Below are 24,060 nucleotides of genomic sequence, written 5' to 3' on the forward strand. Positions count from 1 at the left end.
TGTTATTTAAGAGAGTTTTGTTGCGCTAAATGAGCGCAAGTTGCTTTTCGCTTTAAAAGAGTACACACGTCAATGAAATATCCGACCTATGTGCTTTGTGGACAAGTTTGTATTCTTGAATTTGAATGTAATGCGATTAAAAAAAAACCCTGTCTTGATAGTAAATCTGGAAATGCTGCATTTAGGGACTGTTCTTCCCCATTCCCCATCCCTCACTTGCCAGAGGGATGGGGAATGGTTGGGTTGTGACTTTGGGTTGTTTTTCTACCCTCCCCAAAGCTACAAATATTTTTCCTTGGGTCTTCCAAAGTGACTGGCAGAAAAATGCAAGACCCTCCCTCTACCATAAAATAGTGATTTGATTTTAAAAACTTACTCTTTGATGTTTTAAAGTAAGAAGTTCAAGATGAAACCCTAGAGTTGAGAGAAAGCCTTGGTTTTTCACTCTAATTGTGCATGCTGGTTAATTAGTGCAATGGTTTTATTTTGGCCAAATTTTAACTGAGACATAGAATAAAGTGACTCTGATGACATATCACTATTTCAAGCTCAAATTTCATACATGGTGTGTCCATGGACCATCGGAAGTTTAAAAATTTAATAATAGTTTCTGTTTTTACACTTTCAGGCTAGGATAAATGGTGTACCTTTGGCAAATGCATGGTTTCTTAAAAAAAATCACTGGTAAATACATTTGTATGGCCCTCCCCTAAACAAAAAAAAAAACAAGTCCCTCTCCAGTGCTTAAAAAATATTTGACATTCCTCCCTCTTTTTGCACAACTCCTACTCCCCTTACAAGTAGCGAACAGTCCTATAACAGTTCAACTTTCTCAAAAGAAAAAGCATCACGTTGTACTTGAACGCACCTCTCTGTCAGTGTGAACTTTTGAACCGTCAGATGGCGATATTTTCACAGGGCATGGCCTCAGGTTACAACAGTATGAACTTTGGTAGGATTAACTACAGTCTTAAGAGCAAAACAACTGCGTTGTGTCGGAGAGGGACATTTCTAGAGCTAAGGTTGGACAGGGGATGAATATTAAGCCTGTCGTTTTCTTATTGGGGGTAAAAAAAATCAAGGCTGAGTTTGAGCTAACAACAAAGGATAGTTTTCTGGAAGTCGGGACGGCGTGTGTCTTCATCCACCTGAGCTGTGACAGCCTTAACACAACACCTTCCTGCTCAAAAGCCTCGTGTTCATCACGTCGTGGGACAATTTTTGCCTTTAAAATGCTACTTTATCTCGGTTATTAGACCATAACGTCATGTTTTATAGCTGTCATCATAGCGCCTGTCAACATTTCTTCGGGAACATCCGTTCTGGTGAATTTCCTCCTGTAGTAATCAGCTGTACCTTGAAACTCCGTTTTCGACTAGAAACAGCATTTTAACAAATCATCATTGTTTCTTATGAAGCCCATTGGGAGTGAACGCTTAAATCACATCCATGTAGCCCCTCCTCTTTCTGCTGCGCTGACGAAGAGCCACAACACCAGAGAGCTGCGAGTCAGTCAGCCACCAAACACAGAGGAAGACAGAGGATCTCTAGAGGAAAGACGAGTACAAGAAGGGATCAAGTACGACAATGAGGATTAACTAACATTTCTTGGACTGTGTCAAAAGGACTGAAGAGATTGGATCAGCCTTTGTTGGATGTTCTTCTTGTGTTTGTGAGTCAAGACTGTAAACTAAACAGGTTTTCTTCCCTGTGAAGTGGATCCTTCCTTACTCTGGAGAACACTTTTACTATCTGTAGCCTACTGTAGCACTATGGAAGCTTTGAGTTGTGAACAGTCAAGTCCAGTTCATGCTATAGAAATCTATGTGTTTGTGTTGTTAGTTGATTGAATAGTTTATGCCAGAGTAATAACAATGGTTGAACCGGTGGGGTTTGTGGCGGCATGGAGAGCCCAGTTCCCTGAGTCTGATCCCCCTTGCATGGAGCTGAGTTCACTGGGGAACATAGAGCAAGAGCTGGACAAATGCAAGGCATCTATCAGGCACCTGGAGAAGGAAGTTAACAAGGAGCGCTTCCGGATGATCTACCTGCAGACTCTGCTTGCAAAAGAGAGGAAGTCTTATGATGGGCAGCGATGGGGATTTAAGAGCCCTCCCCAGATGAATGATGGAGACCTGCCCAGTGGCCCAGACAGCCAGAGGTCAGATGAGGCACCAGTGGAGGAGCAACAGCAAAGAGGGCCTGGCAAGACAGCCAGGTGTAAACCACATCCAGAAGGAGAGGTGGATGGTGCCTCCCCAGCCAAACAGAAGGGTGGAGTGTCACCTGTCCGCCAGGACTCGGAGATTCCTGATTTCCCACTGGGCACAGGCTCGGTGGCTGCGCTGAGGTCCAACTTTGAGCGCATCAGGAGGGCCAACTCTCACACAGCTGGAGATGGCAGAGGGTTGTCAGTTATGGGTGGCCAGGAGAAACCTTTCTATGTGAACATGGAGTACCATCACGAGCGAGGGCTGGTCAGAGTCAACGACAGAGAGGTCTCAGACAAGATCAGCACCTTGGGCAGTCAGGCCATGCAGATGGAGCGCAAGAGGTCCCTGCACTCTGTCCCTGGGAACCTGTCAGCCGCCACAGGGGACATTAGCAAGGCTGTTCAGAGAGGCAGGTCCACCGAGGGAAACTGCAGTTACAATGGGTCATATGATGACGCCGAGGTCAGCCCGCACATCCTGAAAGACAGCGTGATCCGTTCCACTGGGGGGAAGTTTGAGCGGCAGCCAGCAGAGTGCCAGCCTTACACCAGTGTGTATGTTGGGGGAATGATGGCTGACGGGGACACTCGGGTAATCCACATTAGGGACCACAGCATAGAGGAGGATGCACACCTCACCTGGCCGAGGCGCTCCTACTCCCCTGGCAGCTTTGAGGACGTAGGAGGAGGCTACACACCAGACTGCAGCTCCAACGAGAACTTGACATCCAGTGAGGAGGACTTCTCCTCAGGCCAGTCCAGCCACGTGTCTCCCAGTCCCACCACCTATCAGATGTACAGGGAGAAAAGCCGCTCACCCTCCCAGCACTCCCAGCAGTCCTTTGACAGCAGCAGCCCGCCCACACCCCTGTCTCAGAAACGCCTGAAGCAGCAGGTGATGGTGTCCGAGGCTTCCATCATCGGGGTCCGTAAAACGGGTCAGATCTGGCCCAGTGATGGGGACTCCACCACGTCCAGCAGGACATCTCATGACAACAGTGTTCAAGGAGATCTGGGTAGGTCGGCAAGACACACTGTATAACACACACAATTCCTGAACCCTCTCATTTTCAGGATTAAAAACAGAAAAGTCATCTAATGGGAAGAGATGATACGAAAAAGCACATTAAAGGCCGTCTGTCTGAAAGATGCCTGAGCTTGCCCTGAATGGCCTTGATCCAGAATAAGTCAGTGATGTGTAAAATGCACCAAATATTTTGACCTTTTACACTCAATCCATCTTAAAATGTCCTCCGGAGCCCAGATTATTATGCACTTTATTTTTAAAAACATTTTAAAAAATGTGTTTTTTTGACATTTTCTTCGGTTTTAGGGGGTTTACTCGAGCGGAACTGAGCTATTATGATTGAGGTCAGGTTTGATATGATCATCTTCTCGAGCTGTTAACAAGAATTTTATTTTATCTCCTCATAGCCTTAATTTTATGAGTGTATCGGGAGTGTTAACACATTCCAGTTAAACATTATTAGCAATTTCAGCAGATTAGAGCCTTTAAGAAGTCCAACTGCCATTAAATGGGTCGGAATTGACAAGATGGACTTCACATACACTGATTTCCAGTTGTTTTGCAGTTCTTTCAGGAGTGTTTTCTTTCCCCTTTGTAAGCAGGCCTGCCCTCTCTTTTTCGCTCCCTTCTGCTCTTTGCCCGCTGAGTGCTGCAGCACTCTCACAGAGATGCTCTGACTGAGACAGTGGCTGCCCCCAGGCTTCCCAGTCGCTCGGCCCTGTCCACCCTGAGTGTTTTCGTGTCACGACGCATCAATGTTGTTGTCCTTGGTGCCGGGTAATTAACTTAAAGAGGTTTGTCTAGCGTGATAAATTTGGGGAGGCTCTTTGTTATGGGAGGCGGGTAGGGGGAAAAAAGCCCTGACAACTCACTCAAAAAAGAGGATCGAGGGGCTTAAAGTGTGTCATGTGGCTTCCAATCAAAACGCCTGCCATTAGTGTTTCCTGTTGTTATGAGTGAACACAATAGCAGAATCACTCATTGAGCCCCAGTATTGACATGTTAACAATATAACAATGTTAAGTGGGATAAGGAGAGTGGTCTGGGTAATTTGGTAATGCCAAGGACAGAAGGAGAGGCGGGTGCAAGTGTTCCTCTGCGAGAACGTTTGTCACAGCTAACGACACACAAGGACACGAGGATATTGTTGCTGGTTGAGGCCAAAGAGGGATTGGGATACAGAGCGCGTATTAGGATTGGAGCTGGAAAATTGTCTGCCTCTAACCCCCTTCCGCCCAAAAAAAAGTGTTATCCACTGTGGGTCAGATTAAGCAGATGAGCAGAATAGTGTGTTGTTACATAAGGTGATCCAGTCCAAAGCTCCTTGACACAAAGCATGTGATGAACAAGCAGATAGTCCGTGATATAATCAGCATGAAGTGTAAGCTAGCATGCTGCTCGGATGACTGAAATCCCATCGACACGGGTCTGCGTCATCACTCACTGCCATTTGTCGCGCAATACTGCTAACAAACTGCCAGGATGTTTCACACTCAGCTCCTTCTATTAATTGTGCAGACAAATAACTCAGATGCACAGAAAGTTTCTATTTCTCCAAAGAATTAATACATTCATGACAAAGAGTAAGACGTTAGAAGGAAAACCTGTTTTCATACGAATTCTATTCTACATTTCCCATAATGCAACCAATGTCATGTTTTTGCTATTCCCTTTATTGTCTTGTGAATGCCCAAGTCTTTCAAGCTCCATGCCCCAAGTTTGTAATGCAGGGTTTCTAACAGGGATGCTGCGATCTAACCTTTTCAGTCCTGATACAGATTCCTGGGCTTTTGGTATTTGGAACTTCTGTGTAGGCTTCATTTTCCAGCTCTGAAGGTTGCCATTTGATCTAACCAAAAACCCATTCAAAAAACCCATTAACATTGAGACATGGGAACTAGGAGTACTACAATGAAAACTAATTTCCAGGTTTTAGGACTCATTCCTGCAGCAGTCTATACAGATTGGCAAAAAATCGAACTCAAGGTCCACTTACTAGCTCTTTCCAAAGCTTTCAACTTTAAGTTGTCATGGAGATGAAGACTGTGAGATGTGGTTGAAAGCTCTGGAAAAGCTAAAAAGTCACCCTGAGTTATAAATGTATTTTTTCATCAAGCTATTATTTCTGTGGTCAAGATTGAAGTTTCACAGTCATCACACGGCTGTATTCACAGGCTGAGTAGGACATCCCGTGACCAGTAAACTGGCCTTTTAAGAGTAAAATCTGTTGGAGTTCCCCTTTTAATGGACCCTGTCCTGTTTGACACCCTCTGTTTAAAAGCACCACGCTGCAGAGCCTGAGGTACGGCTTTTGTCCAGAGGAGACTTGTTGCTGACATAATGGCACAGCTGCCTCATGTGGACCTTGCTTTGTGGATTACCAGAAGTCTGGATTTATTTTCTGATGTTGTAATAACATTACTGTGCACGTTGCTGGATTAGGCCTCGGGCAGGGAGCTGCTTTGAGGCGAGTTTTTGCAATAAACTGCTCTTTGTTGTGGTTTAGTGACTTTAAGGGAGCAGTTGGAAAGTTTTTTGTTGTATTTATCATAAAGCATTGTGGCATTCACTCAAATCTATTAAATGAGCCCAGTAAAGCTAACTTGATCTCAGAGTTGTAAAGACGCTTTGTGCTCCAGTTAGCAGAGGTTTGTGTAGACAAGCTTCATAAACTGTACAATACAGTCGATGGTTACACCTAAATTAAGCATTCTGGACTGTGAGATTTGTTGTGTATGTTTATGTTCTGCACCCTGTCATGGAACATATGAACGCTGCAGCAGACAGAGAGTTGACGTGATCCCTGCTGCCGTTGTGTGAGTGTTTTAGTGTCTGGCATGGTGGCATGTCTCCGCCTGGGAAAAATGACTGATTTAACATTAGGAACACCTACTAACTGACATAAACAAGTTCATACTTGTCCCGCTGCTACTCAGCTGCATCGCCGCATGAAATCTTAGTGAAATGGCCAGTCTAAAATTGACACATCTCAGGGGAGCTTTTTTCTATGAATAGAAGAATAAGTGTTGTCTCCTGGTTTCTGGTTATGTAGGCCAATTGTCAAGCCCAGCTGTGAATAGAGCTGCTGATTAGCTGTGGGCCTTTTAAGGAGGCCATCTCTCTGATGGGTCTGTTTTGCCATAATTAATTATCATCATGACACTGACATGCCTGTGGCCACAGCTTTCTGGAAGGGGCTGAGCGTGTAGACTGTTTCATGGTAATGTATTACAGTAAGAGGACAATGAGGAAGAGGTCGGCCAGAAGGGAAATAATAAATGTCACCATTAGTTCTATCATAATCCCTTTGCAAAAATCAGGAGATTGTCTTTCAGGATGCGTTTAACTGAGCCTGCTTGGTGAGTATATGGCACAGTTTGTGTAGGTAGACAGGTCTGTCTGGGATGGCTGCAGTGACATTAATAGAAGTGGTCTGTCTGAAGAGGTGATGAAGGCTGTCTGAATGTCTTGGCTGCAGTCCAGAGATTGGCACTACTTGCTGCCTCAGCAGGAGTCACACCGGTGCTGGTCTACCCTCCCGGTTAATTGCAGACTCATGAATATTTGAGGTTCCTCAAGGAAGCCCAGACAGGCCTATCATTGTACCTGGATGTCAACATCTGAGGTTTGGTGGTCAAGGAAGCTAAAGTATTCAGCCTCTCCCCTTCCTAGAGTAAATGTAGGCCTACAAGAGGAAGTGCTGGCAGCTCTCGAGGGCAGCCAAGTTTGCCTCTGTGTGTGTGTTCGTGTATATGTGTGTGTCAGTAAGACACCTGTTCTTCTGTGCAGTGTACTGGGTAAAGTGGTCAAAAACTGGCAGGCCATCAGTACACCAGGCCAGGCATCACCAGCTGCTCTCGCAGTAAAAGCCATGAATAGCCTTTTTGTTCCTACTATCAGAAAACAGAACAAAAACATTTGTTTAGAAACTATTCAAGACTGTTCGCACTCGATGGTCATGTTAGCTCCTCTACTCACATACTCACATACACGTTTCCATAGATAAACCTTAATGGGGAAAAAAAAATCTTTGGCATGTTTATGAGCCTGCGGGCCTCCCCCGGCTCAGTGATCCTCCCTCGTGCTCAGCCTCAGCTCTCTGGTCCTGCAGTCTCAGCTCCCCTCCCTGGTCCCACTCAAAGGGCCCTCTGTCCTGCTGGCTGGCAGGCCAAGTGTTTATGGAATGTCTCAGCTGCTTGTGGGGTGTGGGGGGAAACGGCTAATGAAATGTTAAGCGTTGTATGAGTTCACCTCTCTCACCACAGCCTGACCCGTGCAGCTTGTTGTGTCACTGGTCAGAGTTTGTTTTAGACTAAATGTTCTCTCACTGTGGGCCGATGTAGTGTGAGTGGATGAGGAAAGTGAACGCCTCAACAAGTGAATTTAGACACTGAATTCCTATGTGCCTGCATTCAACCATTTAAAGGGGCAGTCCAGTGAATTATTATTGCACTTCCATAAAGTTAGGGAACTTAAGTGAGGCAGATTAAAAAAGGCATTGCCAGAATTGAAGCAGCAGAGGCAGAGATATCCTGACTTTTAGTCCCTAGTATGGGTCAAGCTCAAAAAACCCTGGGTTCCACATTTCCCATAATGCAGCTTGTTAGTGGCCCTTAATAAAACCTTCTCTGCCTGATATACTCCAGAGTTTTTCAAACTCCACGGCCCCAATTTGTAAAACAAACTTTCTGTTATAAAATAGTTGTCTAACCCTAACCCTAATGACATTATTATGACATCATCAGGAGTTTTGTTTCAGCATTGCCAGACCTCCTGAGTCACAGTGGACATTAAACAACCTGACAGCAACAACAAAAATGTGAACTTGAACTCCCCTTTGTAACAGACACTTTCTGGTATAAATACATGGTGTCCACGCCCAGATAACCCTGATGACTTCATCAGGGGCTATTTCCTTTTCCAGAGCCACAGAAGACAAGTGTTTTAAATTTCTGCTTTCAAGTTTTGTAATTTCGCAAAACTGATCAAATAATTTCTAAATCCCTGATGACTTGATTCATGCAATACTGAGCTTACACACCGTTAGCTTTAAAGGCACAATGTGTAAGACATGGCCAGAATTTTAAAACACTCAAAATCCAAACTAACATTATTAAAAGATTGTAAAGAAGTTACAGTTTTGATGTTACGTCAAGGATGCCTGTGTATAGTGTTGCAGCGATATCTACTGAAATGAGCATGCTAACCAGTTAGCCCCGGTATGTCCTGTCTTGTAATACCACTTGGACCTTGGGAAGAGATAGTGAGTCACTGTAGCATCCAGTCTGCACCGGTGGTATAGCCCTAGTAAGTGACACAGTAAACAGAACCACCTGCCATTAACTGGACTGAAAAAGTTTTTGAATGGTGTCTATACAAAAAGGCCTAACTCGTCCATTATTTCATAGTCTCTGATGGTACCTTAAACCAACTTGCTAGATGCAAACATGTGCTGTAAAACCTGTGTTGCTAGGCAGAATATGACTGAGCCAATCACATTAAAGCACATCAGGTGAGGTCTGTTCACTAATATTTAATTCTTTTCAGACATGCAAATGAATATTTGATCATACCTGGAGGTCACTGTGATTTTTGTGGCTGATTAAATTTTTAAATGTTCGTGTTCATCATTTGCCAATGATAAGCAATCTCAGCAGTTGTGTTCACTAAAAAAACAAACGTGAAAAACAAACTTAAGGCTAGATGAGCCTAAAGACTGGACAGGCTCCAGTATGAATTATGGGCTTTTTAAAACAACTGAAATCAGAACAATTCCCTTAATAAAATAACTAAATAGAACTAAATAGCTACTTTACCATATTAAATAAGCCGTTACTCCCTTCTGTGTATAGCTAATGCATGCATGTGTTTAATTGTCTGTTTATTTTCACAGACTGGAACAATTATTGGGCTTTGATTCTCTCTGTTATGCAGCACATTATAAGCAGTAGTCTGACCACCCTGAGCTATTTCAACACACGCTGATTAGTAGGTGTGCTGGGCTGGGCGGCCCAGCTCTGAAGCTCTGACCTACACTGCTCAATGACTGGCACTAATTTTAGGCTGCCCCACAACAGATCAGAGGCGAGTGCTGGTGGGCCTTGCTGCCTCCACCAGCCCTGTGGTTTGAAGGTCTCTCAATGCAGCAGACACTTCAGATGGGCTGAAATGTGATGATGATGTGTTGGTTTACATTTTCATAGTTTGCCAGAACACACACCCGATGTCTGCATTTGCCATAACAGATGCCCCAGTTACAGAATGAGGTTAAACTGAAGCTACGCCAATTTTACACGTCAAAGTCAATAAACCATCACAGGGAGTACTACACAGCCTGTGAATACACTTGTTTAATGTGTTCTGCACCTCTGGAGTAGGAGTTTTGTCAAGTCTGAGAAAATTAGTCAAGTGCCATCATGTGATTAATCTAGGATTTGGGTTGGGTTGTCCATCACTTTGGTCCAGATTGAAATTTCTCAACAACGACCTGCATGAATTGCCCAAGCGGCAACCTTTGGGGCTAAAATTGAAGCCAACGTGGAAGTACCAGAAACTGCACTTCCCCTAATGGCCACTTGAGGCTGGCTCCAAGAGCGAGTCAATTCCTTCAGGCACTCTTGTTGAAATGTCCAACTTTACAACAAAAATAAACATGTTTATAACATCGTACAAAAAACGGTTTTGGTCTCTATGGCTAATTTCCCTTTTCATGACAACTGTACAGGTGGTGAATTAGAATTTTTATATAATTCACTCATTTTAGATGTCGTTGAGGCTTAAAGTTATGTATAATTAAGGGCGTGACCACTTTGAGTGACAGGTGGTTGCAGTTGACAAGTTGCAACGACAGCGACAACTTTGATTAGGTATTAGTGTAGACATAGCCATAGCTGTTGCTAGTTCTGCTTGATTTCAGTTCATAAAAGTTAATTTTGGTCTACTAAAAATGTGTTATTCAGCGTTTGGTTGTACTGAGTCACATATTCAGTTTTTCAGGTGAGTTCATGTTGTTTCAGTGGTTTTAAGCCTATTTTTTTGCTGGTAAAAATTAGCATTAGCATTATCACAGCTAACCATAGCTGTAATTGCACTTAGCTAACCAAGCTAGTGTTAGGGTTATCTCTACCCTCTTGTCCAAATATGGTCACTTCTGGCTCCAAAAATCCAAGATGGCAACAGCCAAAATGCCTAGAAGCTTCAAAGTGAGAGTCAACAAACCAATGGGTGATGGCACAGTGGCTATGTCGATTATTTTTATACAGTCCATTGAATCGCCATGACATTTTGTACAGTCATACATGGTCCCCCGAGGATGAATCCTACTGACTTTGGTATTCCTCCTCATCCTTTTCTTCTTATCCCACCTTGAGGTTCACGTTTTCGATATTGAGTGAAATGTCTCAACGACTATTCGATTGACTGCCATGGAATTTGGTGCACACACTCATGTCCTCTCTCAGGATAAGTCATAGTAACTTTTCATCTAGCACCATCATCAGGTCCAAAAGTTAATTAGTCTCAACCTTTGGTTTGTGACCAAATCTAATGACATTCCCATCAGCCTCAGCTGTGCTTTGTGTTTAGTGCTAATAAGCAAATGTTAGCATCCTAGCGTGCTAAACTTAGATGGTGAACATGTTAAACATATCTCCCAAACATCAGCATGTTGGCACTGCCATTGTGAGCATGTCCACATCCTGATATTAGCATCATTTAGCTCAAAGCACTGCTGTGCCTAAGTACAGCTGCTAACATAGCTATAGATTCATCTCTTAACAGAAAGCCTGCTTCAAAAAGCAATATGGAGCTTGGCACAAGACATCCTAGCCTCTGCCACATTGATTTTTATTTATTTGTCTAGTTTTAATCTGCCCCTTACAAGCCATTCAGCTTCATGGAAGTTTAAAATTTCCTGGAATACCCCATTAACACAGCGGCTCCATAACATAAATTTAAAAAGGATGTGCTGATGAAAGGATTTGAGTGCCTCCTTGCAGATCAGTGACGGACAGAGAGCCTCCCCTCAGCAGTGGTGGGTTTCAGGTTGACTCTTTGTAGTCTGGAGTGGAGAAATAAATGTCATCAAAGATTCACTGTGAAGTGCATTACAGATAAATCTATCAAGGTTTTCCACTTTTCATGAAGTGAGGAAAACTACAAGGGCCACTGGCTGGGGTCACTATGTCCAGTGTCTGAAAAGCTGTCACCCTTTAACCAGTTCCCCTCTATTTGCTCTCCCTGCCACCGCTGTTTCCCCAGTGACCACACAGTCCGCAGGAGAATCCATTTGCTGGAGCCATAGAGTGGTGCTAAGCTTTTAACAACATCTCACATTGGCATCTTCTGCTGCTTTTTTCCAAATGTGCAACCTTTCTCTCCAGATCTATAAGACCATTAGAGAGGCGACAGAAAGGCCGTCCTTTATTGTACCTTTTTGTTGCTCTGTCGGGAATTATAGATGTTTAAATCTCAGTTCCAGCAGTTTCTGTGCTGGATCGATCAACACATTTGCTATTTGGTGTTTATTTCTGGGAGCTTGTAATCTAAATTCTGTCCATCAGCTGACTGATCTTTGTGTGGATGTCAATATGTTCACAGTAGGGAACAATAAGTGGGCTCTGATTCTCTCCCTTTGTGAGAGCATTACACACAGGAGTTTGTCCCCATTGAGCTATTTCAACACACTGATCAGTGATCAGTCAATGTGCCAGGCTGGGCAGCACTGTGTCTCTTCCTATTTGTGAAATGGGAAATTATTGGTGCTACTATTCTAGTTCCAGCTCTTTCTGGGACGAGTCAATAGACCTCTTTGTTTTTTTATTTTTATTTTTGGGAATTGCTGTCTGAATTTATTCCCATCAGTCAAATAGAATTGATGTTTTATTTTATTTAACAGAAAAGTTAAATGGAGGTTTTGATTGAACGAGTTAGATCCAAAGCCTGTTTCTCTGATTGAAACTTCCCACTGGTAGAAGTGGTTTATTTCAGATCCAATAACAAACTCATTCTTCCCATATTCAAATGTCCTGCTGTGAAGTGAAAAGGCAGTGCTTTTGTGTTCCTGCCACGTGATGATGGCAGCCATTTGGACACCAAAAACAACTTTACAGTCCAAACACAAAAACAGAAATATTCATAAAAGCATCCCACGGGAGAGTTCACTCTCCTTTTGATACTGTGCGTCGGTCTCGTGTAGTGAAATAAGACCTCATGATTATTTTTGTGATGGTGAATCTCTGATGTTGTGATACTGTCTCAGCTGCACATCTGTCACTCCCTCTCTGCCTGTTTATCGTAGTTCATCTCTATGGATTAGGATTAGGGCTTTGAATGTGTCTTTGCTTTGTCATCAATAGGACATCCAACATGTCCCCAGCATGAACTGCTGTTTGGGCCTTGTGAACATGGCTTATAGTTGCATGCTGGAGGAAGGAAAAGTGTTTCATGATGATTGATGATTGTCCAGAATGGGACTGGAAAGTTAGGAGCCAGTTGTTTGGCTGAGTCCTTATATATCCCTTGAGTTCTATTTTTAGTCAGTGTGTTCAGTGTGGTAAAGCAAAGACACTGTATTGTGTATTAAAAGGCGATTCCAGCCATAATCATGCTTTTTTCAGATGATTTGCAGTAATCTGGCATCTATAAAACCATGGATTGTGCGAATACAGTCAAATTAAATTCTTGAAAAACATAGAATTACCAAGTTCGGAGACAGTCCAAACAAAATCAGCTTCTCTCTGATCCACGGCAGCTCACAACCACAGCTGTTGGGCTCAACAGTCTTATGTAATGTCATTAGAATGTATTTATTACAGCTCTATTGCACAGTTGAAACCATTTTAAGCTGCAGCTAGTTGGGTATGGGACAGGGAGGACATACTGTAGAACTGAAAGGATTGCTTCTGTGTAATACTTTGTATTTTGTAAAATGATCACTTATCAGTTACTGCAGAGTGGAAACAAGAAAACAAGATTGTCTCTTTATGACTTCTGATATGTAGCCTCTTGTATCAACATTGTGTTATGAGGCATTATTTCCACTCCAATAGAGGACTGACTAAATAATGAGGCCTGATACATTAGTCGAGCCAATAATATTAGCCAAATCCAGTTTATGACAGATATATCTGTATCAACGTATGTGCTGGTCAATAAGTACCAAAACATTATGGTACAGTGCCATTATTTAAAAATACTTTTTTGATTGAAGTTCAGTCTGTTTACAGGGCTGCAGCTACGATCCAGGACACTAAAGTGATGTTCTCTGTAATATTTCTTGGGATATAGGGGATTTAGTTATCAATCAATCATATATATATATATATATAAATAAAGTTTGATTGATTGATTGATTGATTGATTTAATTATATGAACAGGAGTTTACATTATACAAGCATATTACACATGTTGGGTTTTTGTAAGGCTGAATTGTTTAAGAAAAAATCTTCTTCAAATTTGACTGCTTTAAAGACTCAGTATGGGCCATAACTTGAGTATCACTGGTATATGATAGATTAAAAAAATATATAGGCTGCATTTTTATATGTTTGGGTCTTATTTTTCATACCTCAGCTTTCATGTATTTTTTGTAGCATTTGTGTTATTTATAGTTTTTGCCGGCACAAATTCCCAGATCAGTACCATGTAAGTAGATCTGTTAAAGTCTGAAATATAAATATTATGTTATTTATTAGCCTTTAAAATTGTAACTGTTGTGCTCTGCTATGTAACAACTATACATGGGTTTTGCAGGAGGTTTGAAAGAGTAGACTGTACTTTAGTTTATTTGTTCAGCTCTTGTTAAAAAGGTTTCACAATCAGGACAAACAAAGGACATGAAGACAGGCGACACAGAAACATGCATGGTGGAGAAAAATCGAGAAGAAGAACTAGTACCTAAGTAAGAATAGACTTGCATTTTGAGTTGAAATGATTTACTGGACAAAGTAAAAAATGTTTTGTATCTGAAATGTGGAGGCTAAAGTATGGAGTGTAAATATGATAGCCGTGATCAATAGCTGAACGTGTGTGTCAGGAGTGGGAGAGGGAGCTGTTTGTGAAAAGATGACCTTGTGCAGAAAGCCTGTTTCCGCTCTGAAGCAGATGAATTGCTAAATTTTCCGGACAGACCTGCCGGGACACTTCCTCAGTAGCGGTCCTTGTGATCGCTACGATCGGTGCTCACTGAGAATCTATTGTCATGTCCACTTTCTCACACTTAGCACAGCCCAAGGAGCCCACTGCCTTTACAAATATCCCTATGAAAGACACAAATGGTTCCATATTATAGACCTAAGAACACATTTGTACATCCTCCTTTTAATTTATCCTGGTCTTGTAGTGTTTTTTTGTTTTTTTTTCAAGCTGTGACCATTTCTTTTTCCTGGAAGCAGATATTTTGTGGGTCCGAGCCTGCTGCCCGAGAGAGGATGTGTTATTCATCCAGTGCTGGGGCTGATGTATAATCTCACTGGAACACAGAGTGGCCTTTCACATGGACTTCCCCTGTGCTCTGAAGCTGTTTGGCTTGCACTAGTCTCTTCCCCAAGCAGTCAATACAGCTCTCTGCCTCTCTGCTGAGCCCAGTGTGTTTGTTTGAGTCCTTTGTCACAGCCTCCTCTATAGATGTCATCCTGTCAGCCTGCCTGTCTTTCCAGGCCTCTCCAGGGTGACTCGGCTTTATCCTCCACCGGTTTCCGGAATCCTCTCTTTCCTGTTTTCAAGCCGAGGTGAACCCGTTTCGTAGCCTCTTGTTAACATACCTTACTGCACATTGCTAGACATGTCTGGCTTATTTTTTATTGCGGCTGTCGGAGATTCGGTTGCTGCATCTGCCACATCCTTGACGACGATAATGAGGATAATGATGATAAGTGCGGGTGAGTCAGGGGTGGATGACAGTAATTACAAGATACAAAGCCTGTTGATCTTCATCTTCAGGGTGTCCTAAAAAGTCTGAAATCACAGGGATGACAAGCACAACATGTATTTCCGACTGGTTACACTTGTTTCTGACACATCCTCTCTATCAGCATGGTATAAAATGTGGGTTTCTAGTCCCAGAACGTCTTCTCTGCTTCTTATTTTCTGGAAGAACTGTTTTGCTTCCTGAGCTTTGAGACCTCTTTGATTAGAAGACACACAAAGTGAATATTATACCACGTTAGAGCAATGCTTTTCAGATTCTCTCTGAACCTGAAAGAGACACACTGTACAATAGGGCTGGCATGAGCGGAGCACGTGTGTTGCCCCTGCAGTTTCCCAGGCTTATCCACTTGCCTGGCACGAGCCCTCGCTGGCTGGCACAGGCTGTGTGGTAGATTTGTTTAGGTTACAGGTTTATTTATGAAGGTTAAAAAGAGGATTTGATATAAAGACAAATGGCAGGAAAAGACAACATGCTGCTAAGTGTTTTTTTTTTTTTTTTTTCAGTTTGAGAATTATTTTATTTTATTTTTTGGCTTTATATACAGGGAGCCTACAAAATAAAAACAGAAATAATCTACAATTAAATGAAATTCAGTCATAGCCGGACTAATACACTGGAAGCCCCTGGGGCAGAAATGAACTGTGGGCCCCCAGTTACCCCTCATTCCTTCCACTCTAAACAACCTTGTAGAAGAAAAATGATCTGGGTTTTAGCACAGTTTCAGAACTAATCCCTTTTCATACTAACGCGTCTGAAAATGCATATCACACCCAGGTACACTGGACATGCACGTGCCTACAGTATGTAAACAGGAAGCAGATTGTCTACTATGCCGTTGGTTGCTTAGTGACAGATAATACTTTAGAGATGGCGAAAAATAAGACCAGAGATTTCTTTGCTTGGACCAACAAAGAGATGGAACTGATACTGATAGTAACATGAATCTAAAGCAGTCAAGGTGAAAGAAAAGATTGGGAGTCATTACAAAAACAAATATGGCGTCATATTTCCTAGACCATATCCATCTGCAGAGGAAGCCATGACAATGGGAAAATCACAAAAAGGTATGTAGACTTAGCTATAATGTTTTGGCTTTACGCGCTGTGAATGATGAGACCCAATTGAGAAACAAATTAGGTGGGTGTCTGTGTCATTGTTTCCAAAAATCTTCGTTTTCACCCGTGCTGACTAAAATGCAACCCTGGAGTTTTCAAACTAAAATGGGGTCAGCATCGTTTTCAAAGGTCTCTGTTTTAGAGGATCCAAAATGCCAAAGTAGTGTGACTGCTAGGTGTCAACGTAGCAAAGAATGTGTTTTAAAACAGAAACGTATTAGTGTGGATGTATTCTCAGTGGCTTGTACATGTACACAGTCGCCTTCAAGAGCCCTCTGGTGCACTGGACACCAACTAGTACTTCAATTCGAGAATATTATGTGTAATTAGGCAGTGATAATTTGATAAAACACACATTTATTTAAGTATATGGCATGTAAATACAATATTATCTGAAATGATGAAGGTATCAGCTATGAATTTCAGTGTATTTCAGTCAGTTCCTAAATAGCTTTGTTAGACCCATCCACTTTCATCTCCATTGACCAGATATGAGAGTACCAACAGAAAAATATGTTTCAGCTTGCTGCATTTCCCATACTGCTTCTCTGTGTTTACTGCACAGCTTAACAGTTTAATGAAACACCATGTGACTATTGTCCTTTGTCTCTCACAGAGGCTCCCTACAATGAGACCCATCCGTCATATGTCTATGACCTGGAGCACTCGGAGGATCACCAGCCTCGACACGACCCTCTATCTTTCAGTGGATCCCCGTCCTACTCGCCGCGGCTCCGCTCCAAGAGCCGGAGCAGCCGAGACACCCAGTCCTCTGGCTCTCTGGAGTCCACACTGTCGGTAATGTTATTGGGTCAACTCCCAGCAACTTGTCTGACACGTTACAGTGTCTCCTGGCTTGCAGTGCTGCTGCTGCTGCTGCTCTCTGCTTCATCTTTCTCTGGCTGATCTACTGTTGTTCCCTGGCTACTGCATTGTCCTTCACTGTCCTCTCTCCACACACCATCCAACACTTTTATCTTTGGCTTCACATCCTGTGATAAAAAGGTGCCATTACAGTTGCTGGCATTGCTTCCTCTACTGTCTGAATGTTGGTGGTAAAGTACCAAATCAACACCAACATTCTTCCTCAAAACAATTGCAGATCATTTGTTTACTTATACAACATATCATTCGAAAGCTATGCCCCTCGTGGTGCCATTAATGCTGACCATTTCAAGATATAGCCACCACAGCTGGTCTGTCAGACAAAAAAACAAACAAATAAACAGTTCTAACTTACCTATAAAGTGTTAATATCATCGATAATATGGCTAATAAAAAGATCCACATTATCCAGACAGAATCACAGTTTACACTGCTCCCATTTCATTTCTCACACTGGCAATAGTCCACATGATCTAAATCCAGCAAAATATTTAGACCAGACACATTGTTACATCCATAGATGTAATTACATAGATATCCATGGATTGCTTTTGCATTGTTTCAAATGGTCATATTTCTCCACATATTATCTACAATATCTCCTGTTCTGCCAGTACACAAACTGGATGGCAGCCATGATGAAGGCGCACTCCTGGCCTTTGGATTGACACCCCACTTGAGCCAATAGGAGCCATCAAATGTTTCTACGTTTCCAACAATGCATATTGATAGCATCTGTTGTTAGACCCTCCCTGCTTGATAAATGACCTCGACATTCAAACACCACGGACGCAGTTTGTAATACAGACCAATAAATTTGTAGCCTCCAACCCCAATCTGAGATAACCAAGATGACATCATCAGGGCTATTTTCTCAGAATTTGACCAGTTCCTCCAGAGCTATAAAAGACATAATACAACTTTTTCTCATAGGCTGATTAGTGCTCTGTATGCAGGGTAAACTGAACTTCATGTGTAAAATCAGTTAAGTGCCCATTAGAAAACTACAGTGCCCTTCAGCCAGGCATTCAATCCACTGAAACATCCAGAAGCTAACAATGAAATATATAGTTGATCATAAATACCCCAGATCAAAGTGCTATTCAGTTTGAAGCAGGACATTGCTGACAAACACCACACATGGTCAGCAAACATAGGCTACTATGGGCGAACAGATGTTTAAAAAGAAACCCAGCTCTCCTCCCCCTCTGCTCTGTTTCTGTTCTGTCTGTGGTATTCTTATCCTCTGATGTCTACACGTGATTTTCAAAGCCTAAATCATTGTGTGGGGGGCTCCATCAGCATACAGCTTTTTCAAAAACATTTTTGCTAATATAATGGCAGAGCTTGATACACCCCCTCTCAATACTCCAGTGTCCACACCAGGATGACTTATGGCTTTGACCTGTTTGGAATAACAACTCCTGGACCAGAAACACATTCATCTTCCTTAAGATGCTAGGAGTCCTTGGTGCAGGCCTCTTGGAATGTAAAACTCCTACAGAGTTTAATCAAATCTGGTCTGCTCCTAATCCCACAACAACAATATCAGCAGCCAGGGGTTTGCAGAGGTGCAGGGGTGGTTTATTGAAGATCAAACCCATCTACAGTTTATGTATCATGTTTTCATCGTGAGCCTTTTGTGTTGGTGAATGTCTTCTCTTCATGTTTGATGGTTGTTTTCTCTCTCATCATATTTGTATCAGGTGGAGTTGGATCAGGAGAAGGGGCTGGAGATGAGAAAATGGGTTCTTTCAGGAATCCTGGCCAGTGAGGAGACTTATCTCAGCCACCTGGAGGCCCTACTGATAGTATGTATAACTTTTAACACACATGCACACAAAATAATTTATTGAGTTTGTTGCAACCTTCGGACAAAAGACTGACATTAGTTCACTACAACAAAAATGTTGACACAGCTACAATCTTTAATTATATTGTACTTTAAATGCTTGTGTGTTGTATGTATTCCTTTTTAAAGCAAGACTGTAACTATTTGAAAGAATAAATAACATATTCTCTCTCTTACAAATGAAACATTGAATTCATAAGCAATACATTACACGTTTGCACAATCTTTCTTTGTCTTGTATACAGTCTTTTATGGTTTCTAACATGTGCTTATTTAATTAGCAAACTTTCAATATTCACATGTAACTGGCGTTACCAAGTCAGTTTGTAAACTATCCAACTGTTACAAGACAAAATAACATGTTTCTCCTCTTACAAATTAAAAGTTGAATTTATAAATTTTAAAACACACCTTTGCTCAATTTAGTACACACTTGGGTTTGTGGCTACAGTGTTGGTCTGGTGAGATGTAGCTTATGTTAGCTAATGTTAGCTAAATTAGCAAACCTTTGATAGATATTGCAGTGTAACCGATATTACTGAGTTTGTTTGTGAAACTAACTTAAGAAAGAAGAAGTAAGACATTCCTCCTCTTACAATAAGTTGAATTCATAAGTGATAAAACATGGCTTTGCTCCTTTCAATACACGAAGGTGTTTTGCGGCTAAAGCGTCAGTCATTATGGTAAGATGTAGCTTATGTTTGCTAACGTTAGCTAAAGTAAGCAAAGTTGGCAAGATTTGCAGTGTGACTGACATTACTGAGTTAGTTTGTAAAACTATTCAATTAATTTTTGGAAGAAGAACTAATAACATTCTTCCTCTTGAAAAGATTAATTCTTAAATGATAACAAAACACACCCTTACTCAACTTAATGTCTTGTGTTTGCTAACATTAATGTTAGCAAACGTTGCCAAGACTCTCTGTTGGTGCTACATTGTGTTTCACTACATTTTAGGATTTAATATTATCCTGTAATTGGCACTTGTGCTTACAGTGGCTGCTGCTCAGTGAGAGTTAAGGCTGACTTTTAGGCCTGCTTTTCACATGCACACACAAATATTGCTCTTTTTTAAAAACAAAGTAATATGCTAATGGATTGATGCAACTGAGCTCGTTAGCAGATCTCCAAGACTCTAAATATGTGTTTTTTGACCCTTGTTGTGTTTGTGGAAAAATCCAAAGACAATACAAAGACAATATCATTGTGCGATTATGTGATTATTTTCCCAGCCCATGAAGCCTCTGAGGGCCGCAGCCACAACTTCCCAACCGATGCTGACCATCCAGCAGATTGAGACCATCTTCTTCAAAGTCCCAGAGCTTCATGAGATCCACAAAGACTTCTATGATGCTCTGCTGCCCCGAGTCCAGGACTGGGGCCATCAGCAGTGTGTGGGCGACCTCTTTCAGAAATTGGTATGGTGATGATATATTTGTTAGCTTCAGTCTTAAAGTCAGTCCTCAGCTCAGATTTCTTTTATGGTTGAATTATTACAAGATATAATTTGAGAGGAAAACAAGTCACGACAATGTTTCAGAAACCTGTTTTTCCACATATTTTGACCTGACTTGAACACAGCAAAAAGAAAATGTATGCCATTGGAGGAAACAAGGAAATGGAGCAGTGGAATACAAAGTATCCAATGGGCTGATATGAGTGAAATGTTGCGATGATTGTTTGATTTGAAACACTTTGAAGAGTTGTTTAACTGGAGTATGAATGCGTAGTAACCGTCGCTCAAAGTAAAGTATGGCAATCCTCTCTGCTGATTTAAACCCTCCTTTGGATAGACCAAGGATCAAATAACATGAAACCTCACAGCATCAAATTGTATGTTGGCTTTTGATCAAACAGACCACCATCCATCTAGCCAGTAACTTTCAGAAACTAATTATAGCAGTCCTTAAATGTTGTGCCTTGATCATTAATGATAGTTAAAAGAGGGGAGCCTTTCAGGGGGAAAAGGTGGGAGTCTTTGGCTTTTAGTAATGCTCAGAGGATCTTGCAGTGCACATGTGAGTAGACTGCCTGGAGTCATCCCCCGGCCAGATAAAAGCCTCACTTCACCACATTACAGGCAGTAAAGGAGAACAAAACCCTCTATAGGAGGTCGCTGAATAAGAGCTACCTCAGTGTTTGCTGCTGGATGAAAAAGATGAAAAGCGCTCATAGATACATGGATTTATATATAGACACGTGAGCAAACATTGAATCACATTCAGTTGCATGTATTCCTCCTGTAGTACTGTTATGCCAACTCAGTATACAGTGACTCTGCAAAGGACCCAGCAGCAATCACAGACTAGTGAATCTATTCTCTTTGTTAAAGCATCAATCTAATCTGTGCTTCACTTTTGCCCTGTAGGCAAGCCAGCTTGGAGTGTACCGGGCCTTTGTGGATAACTATAAGGTTGCTGTGGAGACGGCAGACAAATGCTGCCAGGCAAATGCCCAGTTTGCAGAGATATCTGAGGTATGTAATCACGCTACACACAGCGGGACTGCGGCAGGCAAGTATTTGATGTTGCACAGCTGCCAGAGACAAATGATGACAGGGCAGTTTTCAGCAGTCCTCACAGCGTAAAAGCAACACAGCCCTTTGTAGCAGAGATGATTGTTTTAATTGCGCTGTGGGGCAGTGATTTAATGAGGGTATTTCTTCTCACCATTCCCTCTGGTGTCATCTCCCTGGCAGAATCTCAAGGTCAAAAGCACAAAGGACTGCAAAGACCAGTCGGCTAAAAATTCACTGGAAAGTGAGTACTGAGTGAAATGAATGGCCAGCCTCCACATTAATCAATATTGCTATAAGTAGTCGAGCTGTGACTGGGCCTGTTGAGCTGACTTCTCCTCCTCCACAGCTCTTCTCTACAAACCTGTGGACAGAGTGACGCGCAGCACACTCGTTCTCCATGTAAGTCGATCTGTCTAACTCAAATCTGGAGCAACATCTTGTCTGCATCAAGAGACTGGGGGATTGATGTCGTCTTCTTTTTTTTTCTATTCTAGGACCTCCTGAAGCACACACCCTCAAGCCACCCAGACCATCCACTGTTACAGGACGCCCTGCGCATCTCTCAGAACTTCCTGTCCAGTATAAATGAAGAGATCACCCCACGTAGACAATCCATGACAGTTAAGAAGGGAGAGGTCAGTGTGGAAAGCTGAGTCACTTCATCATTTCAGGGTTGTACTTATGACTCTGTTACTTTGGTAGATAAATTAACAATGGTCAACTTCCCCTCCATACTGCCAGCAGCATTATTAGTTGACAACTTCTTATAAGTGAGACAGAAACTTAATGAAACTGGATTTGCTATCCAGCAAAATAAATTACATCATTTCCTGTAAGGGGAATGTAGCCCAGGTTTGTGTACATAATATTCACCAAGGGCTTGAGTAGAGGAGAAGGACAGATTAAGTACAGCTTGTTCCCTTTGTGTAGCACTAGTCCCTTTTGCCAAGTATAAAGTCAGTGGTTTGAATGGTGTGGTGGCACAGCAATGAGGCTTGGCACCATAATATTGACTCCCTGGGCATCACAGTATTGTATTTGTCCAGAACAGCGTAGCCCAGGAATGACTCCTAAACCCGAGAATGAGTTCGAATTTTACCACTGCCTGCTCCCTTGTCTCGGTGTCAGTGGGTTATTTAATGGGTTTTTGGTGAGATGCTTGAAATAAGGTTTTTGTTTAACAAAAACTTAAGAGGTTGTCACATTTTGTACTATGACAGTAAATACCTACATTGTGAATTTTGATGCTTTTACGTGTCTTACAAAAGGTAGTTGCTAACAGGTGGCTAAATGAGAAAACAGAGCGTCATCACGCCGAATGTAGTTTTACGACCTTGTTGTGGTGGCGATGCTGAAGTCATGCAACCATGGTGTAGTCGTTTATAGCCTAATGTTAGCTGTATGTATGTGCGCTTCAAGTCTCATGATTTTTTGTTTGCCACAGAGCTTATTTTCTGCATTTATCCAAAATCCAATGGAAAAATCCCATGGCTGTTTGTTGAGGGAACAGGGAGGTGTTAATTTCCAGGTTGGCCTACAAAAAACATCATGAGATGAATGTCTGTGAAATATGTGGCAATCCATCAAGTAGATGCTGAGATATTTCAGTCTTGACCAAAGTGTTGGGCCGACTAACAAACTGTTATTACCATCCATTAAGCCATGCAGCTAGTGTGGCTAAGACTTATTATGGGTATTGGGCTATATGTTATGGGACAGTATGTTACGTAAGTTCTTGATTGACAGAACACTTGATTATATGGACTTGAGGTTTACATTTGTCCCAAAAATAATCATGCTGTACAGTATTTTATAAGACTTTCACTCATTTGATTTTCTCACTGAAGCAGCAGCATTATGAAATTCAGGCTCATATCCACCCCCGGTGTTCTGTCATATCTTGTCTGCTGACAGTAAAAAGCTCTGAGCACAAGGTGTCTGGAAGCTGCAATAAAACCGAAGTGTGAGTCAGATTGTTGCTGACTCATATCAGCCTGTCTGCTTTAGTTGTGAGGGAAGTGGAGCGTAGAGGAAGCTTGTGACAAAGCTACGCCAACACTGGAGGTAAGAGGTCTCCGTGTCGTAAACCAGGAAAACCTGTTGATTACCTCCGCGTTCACTCCCATCCTTCCCTGCCGCGTTGTCAACTCTGCTTCCCAGAAATGACCTCCACCACTCTTTATCAACTTCACTGTCTAACCAGCCTTCTCTGCTGGGTGTGTACCGACTTACCCGTGCTTCCTGACCCCTCTGTCCCCCACACACACCACGCATCTCAGGCCTCCGATTCAGACGACCTGACTGAGAACTTCCTCTGTTTTTTCTGGGAACTGGCCCATCCCACCAGGGTGGGTTATTAAATCAAAGAAAGTTCTTGGGAACATTCTTCTGTGTATAGACTAGGAAGTCTGAAATCCCACAAGGAGATTGACAGATAACAAGCCAGTACATGACAATCAGTGTGAAATACGGGTTGTTGTTGTACGTATATTGTTGATGTTTTTGCACCGTGGCTGCCTGT

At 42.2% G+C, this 24,060-nt stretch overlaps 1 protein-coding gene across 1 annotated transcript in view; it reads left to right on the plus strand.

The window, feature by feature from the left end:
• Positions 1 to 936: 936 nt before the first annotated feature.
• The window catches only part of si:dkey-91m11.5 (PH_BCR_vertebrate and RhoGAP_Bcr domain-containing protein), a 35,950-nt gene continuing 12,826 nt past the window's right edge, over positions 937 to 24,060 (plus strand). The window contains exons 1-8 of the mRNA XM_050051149.1: positions 937 to 3,228; positions 16,901 to 17,082; positions 18,876 to 18,980; positions 20,254 to 20,439; positions 21,390 to 21,497; positions 21,720 to 21,780; positions 21,886 to 21,938; positions 22,034 to 22,174. Of these exons, the coding sequence (XP_049907106.1) occupies positions 1,875 to 3,228; positions 16,901 to 17,082; positions 18,876 to 18,980; positions 20,254 to 20,439; positions 21,390 to 21,497; positions 21,720 to 21,780; positions 21,886 to 21,938; positions 22,034 to 22,174 (2,190 nt within the window). The 5' untranslated portion in view covers positions 937 to 1,874. The remainder of the gene's footprint in view (positions 3,229 to 16,900; positions 17,083 to 18,875; positions 18,981 to 20,253; positions 20,440 to 21,389; positions 21,498 to 21,719; positions 21,781 to 21,885; positions 21,939 to 22,033; positions 22,175 to 24,060) is intronic.

The sequence above is a fragment of the Epinephelus moara genome, chromosome 8 (genome assembly GCF_006386435.1).
Source record: "Epinephelus moara isolate mb chromosome 8, YSFRI_EMoa_1.0, whole genome shotgun sequence".
NCBI classification, from domain to species: domain Eukaryota; kingdom Metazoa; phylum Chordata; class Actinopteri; order Perciformes; family Serranidae; genus Epinephelus; species Epinephelus moara.